The sequence below is a fragment of the Carassius carassius genome, chromosome 30 (genome assembly GCF_963082965.1).
Source record: "Carassius carassius chromosome 30, fCarCar2.1, whole genome shotgun sequence".
NCBI classification, from domain to species: Eukaryota; Metazoa; Chordata; class Actinopteri; order Cypriniformes; family Cyprinidae; genus Carassius; species Carassius carassius.
Genome location: NC_081784.1, coordinates 24,442,828 through 24,451,641, shown reverse-complemented (window position 1 = coordinate 24,451,641; position 8,814 = coordinate 24,442,828). Strand labels below are relative to the sequence as shown.

Below are 8,814 nucleotides of genomic sequence, written 5' to 3'. Positions count from 1 at the left end.
TTTTAATGACTGTTGTATTTAACTCTACTGATCATACTGTCATAAAAAGAGAGTATAGAAAAGAATCAATCCCCCACCCTCCCCATCCCCGACAAAAAAACTTTCTGTCCTCATTTCAGGCTGCAAAGCAACATAATTTGATTATTTTAAAATGCTCCAAAAAATCTGATCTTTTACAAATGTAAGATTCTCTTCAGTCTGAGTTTGTCTTTTTGATAGGCTAATAAATTAGTGCTTATAGTCCTACAACACTCCAGTCCAGAAGGTGACGGTAAAGCACACATTGGTTGGTTTGCCAACCGCCAAAAAACACTTGACGAATAAGAAGACCCGTAGCTAAATAAGCAGACTTCCGCTTCCGGTGAGCCTGAGGTCCGCCCTCTGTGAAATGCTGAGGTTTGCTGGAGAGCTGTTGATTATGTTGACTCACACGTGTTAAGGGCTTTTTGTTTTGTTTTTCAAGAGACTTAAATCAAATACGCGTTTATCGACCTCCTTGTTTAATGTGAGTTCGCTCAGTTTCTGACAGACTCGTCTGGACTCTTCTATCGTTTGTGTTTGTTCGTTTATAAACTCCATCAGCAGCGCTAGCAGCTAACAGTAACACACCGGTCTGCTCTCATCTAAGGGTCACTGCACACTGAAATGTGACAAGAGCCGAGTTTACACAGACACTAAACCTGCTCTTGAACTCAGCAAACCGGATTTCTCTCATTTACGCGCTTTTCGTCCACGAAACCGTCATGGGAGCTTACTTGTCTCAGCCCAGCACGGAGAAGACCACAGGCGACGGCGGGAGCGAGAGCATGAGCTTCGGCTTCGCGGCCATGCAGGGCTGGAGGGTGTCTATGGAGGTAAACACACACAGTTTCATTCACTCTCTGTGGATCGCTGATGATAGCTGAACGTAAACACGAGGGAATGACCTCTAGCCGGTGTGTGATCGTGTTAGCTCTGTTGTGTGTTTTGTTTGGCAGTAGTGATGTTCGCCAGTGAGGTCAGAGGGACTCCCGGTGTTCTGTCGATTTGTGCTGCCTTGTCGAAAAATGCTACCTCCCATTAAAACCAATGGTAGCATAATTCGATAGCGAAAAGTGTTACCTATAAGATTTTGCTTCATGCATGATATTAATAAGGTGTGAGGCTTTATTAACATGTACACCTACCCCAACCCTAAACCTACCCTTACAGTATGATAAATACAGTGTTGGTAGCATAATCTGATAGGTAGCATTATTTGTCAGAACACCGGGACGAGCTCTTTTCTTACGGCTTGTTTTGTTTCCTAGGACGCGCACAACTGCATCCCGGAGCTGGATGAGGAAACCGCGATGTTTGCGGTCTATGATGGTCATGGAGGTAAGCTGCTGACCTGTGTGGGCCACAACACCTGTAAGAGACTTTAAAGAGAGAATTCACCCAAACCTGACAAGTCTGTATTTCTAAGATTCAGTGTCGCTCCAAACCAGTCTGCTACTTTTTCACTTGGACAACAAGGATTTTTTTCTTTTTAAGTAAAACATGTCTGTCAACCCCCCCAAAAAGAACCATATAAATAGTCCATATATCATAGTTTTGTTCAAAGAAAAAAAGACAAAGTGGTGGTTCACCCAAATATCTGAATGACCTCCTTCTGTGGAACCTAAATCAAGTTTTTTGAAATGTCTCTTTTCTTTGTCTATACGGTGAAACCAAAACAGTTTGGTTACCAGTATTCATCAAAATATCACCTTTTATGTTTCACAGATGGATGAAAACGTATGGAAATGATGAATTATTTTTTTGTGGATGAACTGTTCCATTAAAGCTATAGTTTATCCAAAAATGAAAGATGTCATCATTTATTCATCCTAATGATGTTCCAAACCTATGTGAGTTTCATGTTTTTATTGAACACAAAATAAAACATTTAAAAGAATATTAGTAACAGAACCATAGACGATAGCCAATGACTTCAGTAGTGTGGAAAAAAATACTATGGGATGTGATTGCTACCGTCAACTGCTTAGTTATCAATGTACTACTTTTGGGTGAACTGTCGTCATTCACTAAAAATCTCACCTTGTTGCCCTAACGTACAGTAGGTCAAATCATTTTTGATCGTTGTATTACTGTGTATCTCCAGGTGAAGAGGTGGCTTTGTATTGCTCCAAGTATTTACCTGACATCATTAAAGAGCAGAAGGCGTATAAGGATGGCAAACTCCAAAAGGTAACTCTTGCTGCGTCTCAGACGGTTGTTTGTGCTCGTCGGATTATGACCCATATCATTCGCGACTGCTGTGATCCTTTAATTGACTCATGCCCGCTACTCTGTGGTATTTTGGTAGAGGTCATGTGTGTAAATATGATCATTCTGAATTGATTTGAAGGGTTTTGCAGGAAATTACTGTGTCGTTATTGTCTCATGTGACTTTCTGTAGTCTAATTAGATTATATCATATCTGAAAATGAGTATAGTCACTGGCTACGTTTACATGCAAACAAATTATCTGTTAGTAATCAGATTGGGCATTTTACTGTGTGATGATATAAGCAGCGCGGCACAGTGGTTTATATGCTCACTGTTGCCAAATTATGACCAGAAATGGATAAATATTAAGTCTGCTGTTTAAAAAAATTAAAGAAACACTGTAGGAGAATGGCTATCATGCACAAACAGTGGGATAACTCTGTATTGTCAAAAAAAATCAGTTCTAATTTGAAGCTTGCGACATATAAACGTGCTCATCAACCCAATCTCTTGGTTTAGTGTTCATGTAAACACTACATTCAGATGCATCAATCAGAATTACTTCAGTCCAATTGAAACAAAAGTTGTGCATGCAAACAAAGCCATTATGTTTGTGCTGGTTGCTGTCATCTTCCCAGGCTCTGGAAGATGCCTTCCTGGCTATAGATGCCCGAATCACCACACAGGAAGTCATCAAGGAACTGGTTCAGATAGCTGGACGCCCTCAGGGTGAAACCGAAAAAGTAGCAGATGAAGATGATGGTTAGTGTCGGGGTTGTGTGTGTGGCATATACCTTTAGATAACCTTTGGACTCCAGGGTCTTCTACTATCCACAACAATATGCCCCCGTCCTGTCTTTTAAAGAAAATGAATGTCCATAGACCGATTTAAAGAAATGTTGAAGCCTCATTGGAAGATTTAAGATGCTTCCTAATGCTTAAGATCCTATTATAACATGTTTTGTTGTTTTTATAGTTTTCAGTCTCTCTTATGGAGATTACTTCCCTTTTGTTAAGTCTTTCATCTTATAGAAATTGTTCTGCCCACCCTGAGTAATGTTGTTTTTAAGTCTTGTTCTTATTTTGGTGGGCAACATTAATACTTAAGATACACACTTTCTTTAAAGGATACAATTTCATTATATTTCTTATTTGATTAATGCTAAGCAATGTTATTTTTAAATTCAACATCTGGTAAAGATACTTCTCAATATATAAGTGACGAGCAATTGCAATGTGTGTTGTGAGGGTTTCCGATAAAGAGCTTTAGTTAGTGTTTTGTCACCTAAGTTGTAAAATGCGAACAGTTTCACTGCTACGGATTAACATTCACCTTTCTTGTCAGTTGATAATGAAGAAGCAGCTCTGCTGCATGAAGAGGCCACCATGACAATTGAGGAGCTGCTTAGCCGCTTCGGACAGAACCAAAACAAAAATGCCAAAAAGCAGTCTCCCGGTGCCTCTAAAGAGTCTGAGGATGAAGAGAGATCTCATGCAGAGAAGGCAGTCAATGGTGAGACGGGAAGCAGGGCGTCCGAAGCTGACAGCAATGGGAAGAAGGCAGCCGGTGCTGGAGATGCAGCCGCAGGCTCCAAGATGAGGGCCTGCAGACGGGCGGCTGCGTCTGCGTTCGCTGGGGGCTCTGCTTCTGGTGGGTCCACTGGGGATGCTGGGCCTTCCTGCTCCTCATCTGCCGCTCCTGCTCCAGGAAGTGCCAAGTCCAAGTTCTTCGAGGACAGTGAAGAGTCCGAGGAGGGAGAAGATGAAGAGGATGGTAGTGAGGAAGAGGTGAGGGGACAAATCTAGCACGTTTGGACCGTTCAGGACTAGGTTTGTGTTATGGCCGAGGTTCTGGGTTGCTTTCGTTGAGAGAGGAGAACCGGAAACTGGAGAGTAAAGTTTTTATATAGTGCTTTTCACAATGCACATTTTAAAGTAGCATTACACTAAAGGTATGAAATACCATCGCTTACTACACTACCACTACAGTAGCTGACATGCAATAAATACAAAATACAACAACAAAATTCAAATGATTGTTGTCAGTTGTTTTTGTAAAAAAAAAAAAAAAGTTTATACAGTTGCATTAAATGGGTCGAGAGCGACCCGGAGTTGCGATTTAACATTAGCAAATAAGCACCGTTTCCATCCACAAGTCAAAGAGAACAAAATCATCACTTCCTGATAAACTGCTACTGAATATCACTAAGAAAAGTAGGAGGAGCCTCTGATTATAATCATTTTCATTTAATAAATGACTTGTGCCTCAGAGTGGGCACAAAAAAAAATTACATTTTAAAATCTATTCAAATAGAAAGGTTTTTTTTTTCATCAAAAACTTAAACTAGTTTATTTTCTGAATATGGCACAGTATATTATACAGTGTACTAAATGCTATTTTGAAATGTTTTTTTTTTTTTAAGTTCTACTTTACATAAATGGTATTATTTTCTTAGTAACTTTTTATTTATTTTCTTTTTGTTCTGGCCAATAGGACTGCAGTGAGGAGGACGGTGAGAACAGCAGTGAGAACGATGAAGAGGATGACACAGAAGAGGGAGAGGAAGAGGATACCGATGAAGAGGAGGAAATGTGCTTGCCAGGCATGGACGGCAAAGAGGAGGTTAGCATGTCGCATGGCCTCTGAGATCTGGTTCATTGTGATTGTAGTGTTTATTCATGAAATGCAGCATGTGATCATGTTTCTGATCTCATTCGGTCTTCATGTTGTTCCTGTTCTTCAGAAACCTTTTTGCTATTTTTTTCTGTGGAACACAAATGAAGAATTTGTGGACAGATCATCCCCATCCCCTCATCAAATTCAGATTTAGCTTAAAAATAAGTAAACACTATTTTGGGTGAACAAATTCTTCCTCAAGCCAATGCTTTGAAAACTTCAAATAAGTTGTGTAAGGAGTGGATCACATGACCTTGTGCATAGTCTGTTTGATTTACTTCTCTCTCTCTCGGTTATTCAGCCAGGTTCAGACAGTGGCACCACAGCTGTAGTTGCTCTTATTCGTGGGAAGCAGCTCATCGTGGCCAACGCTGGAGACTCCAGGTGTGTGGTGTCTGAAAAGGGAAAGGCGGTGGACATGTCCTATGACCACAAGCCAGAGGACGAGCTGGAGCTGAGCAGGATCAAGAATGCTGGAGGGAAGGTGACGATGGACGGCCGCGTCAATGGAGGCCTGAACCTCTCCAGAGCGATTGGTAACACTGCTGTTACTGCCTGATTTATCGGTGCAAATGCTTTTATTTTGCACATTTAGTTTTTGCTTAAAAACCGTATAACAATAACAGATGTTCTTGTGTTTTCTTGTAGGTGATCACTTTTATAAAAGGAACAAGGCTCTTCCCCCGGAGGAACAGATGATCTCTGCTCTACCTGATGTCAAAGTGCTGACTCTCAACGAAGACCACGAGTTTATGGTTATCGCCTGTGATGGCATCTGGTAGGACTAATAACTCAAATATAACAGGATTTTGTAAGTTGGATCTTTAGGGCTGTGTGATGTTTTGTATTCAGTATATTTGCTTGGTTTTGGTAAGGCTAAGGCTAAGCTTATTATAAGATGATGAGGATTCAAGATCATTCACTCGTTTACTTGGTTTATTTTTAATTACATTTTGCTCTGAATTCTTGGATCTACCTTGTGCGTGTAATTGGCTATATTAGCACTTTTTGTTGAAAGATTGATCGGGATAAAAATTAATTTTGTTCACTGCACTGTGATGACTAGGTTCACAACATCTAGGTATAATGTAGTCACTCCATTGAATGTAATGTTCACATTGATTTCACTCTGATTTGTGAATGTACCTTGCATGAGAAATGCTTTTGGAGTTCCTCTAATGAGCTGTAGTGAGCTGATTACATTTTCTGTGTGGTTACATTTGTTTTCCTGTGTTTAAAGGAATGTGATGAGCAGTCAAGAAGTGGTGGACTTTGTAAATGAGAGGTTAAAAACGGAGGCTGGTCAAAACAGACCCCTGTCTGCCATCATTGAAGAGGTAAGTGCTGAAAGTCGTTTTGTGTTTTTAAAGGTGCTTATGATATCAGTAATGCAGCTCTGTAGATGTGTGACATGCTCTCGTTTTAAAGCACTCATTCTTGGCAAGATGGTAACGTTAACTCCATCAGATATGTATTAAGAGACTTCAAAATGTATTTACTATTGCCAAGTCTGGTGCAGTGTTTATTTAATGTAAAAATACTACGAGGCTACATGCAGTTTACATTTGCTGTTTTGCTGCTGTATTTATGCTGTTTTCTGAAATTAAAAATAATTATTACTGGCATTAATATCGTCTTGTAGTCAGTATAAACCATGAAGAAAACAATCAGTCCGCTTGCTAAGAAGTGCTTTTGTTCGCCGTCTAGCTGCTGGACCACTGCTTAGCGCCAGACACCTCGGGAGACGGCACAGGATGTGACAACATGACCTGTATAATCATCACCTTCCCCCCACACCTTGGGAGCAACCGAGGCGAGAGCAGCAAGAAGCGAAAGCCAGAGGAAAGCGCAGAGGAGGAAAACGGCAACGACAGCAAAAAACCCAAAACTGAATAGAAGTGCCGTTGTTGAATGCGCTGGTCATTTTCAGGACACTTTCCCGTTTGAATACAGACCACTGGGAACGTTTTAAGGATCGCTCCACAAGAAAGAGCGTTTTAGTTTTAAACAATTCAAAGACGCAAGCCACTAGAACGGTTAACCCAGACCTGATTTGTCCCGTAGTTGATAATTGAATAAACAAAGCGCAGTATGGTAGCAGAGATGACACACACGAGTCTGTGTCCTCCTGATGTATCCGTCTCCTGCATCCTACCCTCGTTTATGTACATAGTGTTTTTCCAGTAACTGTCAACTTTATTTCTCTTTCTTTTTTTAGTAGGGGATCATTGTCAGTATTTGTGACCTTTTTTTCCTGAACTCCAATATGGTATTGATCAAATACATTTTTTTTTAATAATGTGATGAAAGATGCTTGTCTATTTTTTCCTGATGAAGCCATCACCTTCAATAATTGTTAAAATGGTCTCTGATGCTGAATTACCCGGACATTCCTTTCTCCCTTGTTTCTTGTTAGTGAAGAACATCTTTCTGTTTGTGATGCTATTGATCCCAATGTCAGTAATAAATCTTTCGTTTCCATTAGAAGTGAACATTGGGATCAATACCTTATTTGGAAGTAATTCAGTAAATTGCAGTTAAAGAGTCTTGAAGCATCCATCTAATTCATTATACAACGTCTTCTGGAATATATATTTTGGTACTTTTTCAGAACATCTTGGTGGGTTGTTCAGGGAAGCCATTGCTCAGAACTACAACTTTTTCTGTATTAATAAACAAGTGGAGACAAGTACTGCAAAGAGGTTTTTCTTGTGGGGAATTGGGGTTTGCTCAAGCAGCAAGGAAATTTGGTGTCTGTTCACTGACAGCTGTTGTTTGTGTGCTAAATACTGCTCCAAATACGAAGCACAGTCATTGTACTACAGTGGTGACATGAGTGTACTAGGCACATTCTTGTATAATTATACATGCACATTTTAAACTCATATTAGACAGAATTTAATATTTTTACTTTTAAAGTTGTTAAAAATAACCATTCACAGCACTTGACCTCCCTCCCCCACATAACTTAACATGTATTATTAAAAAACTTTATATGGATTTATGTCGTTTGTGTTTTTGTAAACTACTCTCCATGTAAGAGAGTACACTTTAACTTAAATTCAGCAAGTACTCTTTACTAGGAAGAATTATTCAGAATACTGTTTTCTTATCAAAGTGATAAAACGTGTTGCAAAAAAATGAGTACACACTCCTGTAATTTATCAAATAAAATGAAAACGTGTTGCAGTGATAAGTGCCTGGTTGGTGTAGTAAAGCTCTTCTATAGGGATGAATGAGCGCTGAAGGTGTGCTTTATCAATGCTGGCATGAATTCACACACTACTGTGTGATATAATACATAAACTTGAAACGGAAGATGCTACCCTCTTAAAAATACATTAAGTTTTGCCATCTTTCCATGAATTGTATTAGTGATCACCATTAGAGATGCACTTTTTAAGTAACTTTGCCACGCGGTACTAAAGCAAAAAGCCCAAGGAAGCTATGATTTACCTTGAATACAGAGCAGATGAGGGATGTGTGTTGCAGAGTGCCTAAAACCACGTATCTGTATTCACAAGATGTTAACTGATGGACTGGAGCTGTGTGGATTACTTGTGAATGTTTTTATCAGCTGTTCGTACTCTCATTCTGACGGCACCCATTCACTGCAAAGGATCCATTGGTGTATCATGTTGATAGTTAGTGATTTTATAGGAGACACCTGTGTGAATCCGAGAAGAAATTATTTCATACATCACCTAAAATCACTAAAACACCAAGTGGATAAACATTATCACCAAAAAAAGGCTCAGAAATGTACAAATTCTCATGCGGCATTTATTTGTAGATGCCATATATCCTATAATGCAATCACACTTATGCATTTCAAAGCCGACTTTTTTGTAGCCTCGACTTCAAGGTTTTATTAATAAAAGTCACAGGAATCCTTCTGGGTCTTG

The 8,814-nt window shown here is 39.6% G+C and overlaps 1 protein-coding gene and 1 long non-coding RNA gene across 2 annotated transcripts; one reads left to right on the top strand and one right to left on the bottom strand.

The window, feature by feature from the left end:
• Positions 1 to 351: 351 nt before the first annotated feature.
• On the top strand, positions 352 to 7,022 carry LOC132110954 (protein phosphatase 1G-like). The gene is made up of 10 exons (XM_059518093.1): positions 352 to 854; positions 1,290 to 1,359; positions 2,126 to 2,211; positions 2,871 to 2,994; positions 3,578 to 4,020; positions 4,727 to 4,855; positions 5,211 to 5,445; positions 5,558 to 5,687; positions 6,150 to 6,246; positions 6,617 to 7,022. Exons 1-10 carry the CDS (start codon positions 744 to 746, stop codon positions 6,803 to 6,805), a joined length of 1,614 nt encoding a protein of 537 aa, XP_059374076.1. The 5' UTR covers positions 352 to 743; the 3' UTR covers positions 6,806 to 7,022.
• LOC132110955 (uncharacterized) lies at positions 6,827 to 7,449 on the bottom strand. The gene is made up of 2 exons (XR_009424701.1): positions 7,065 to 7,449; positions 6,827 to 7,034 (listed from the first exon to the last, which is right to left on the bottom strand). It is a non-coding gene; the product is annotated as an uncharacterized LOC132110955 (long non-coding RNA).
• Between the last annotated feature and the right edge of the window lie 1,365 nt (positions 7,450 to 8,814).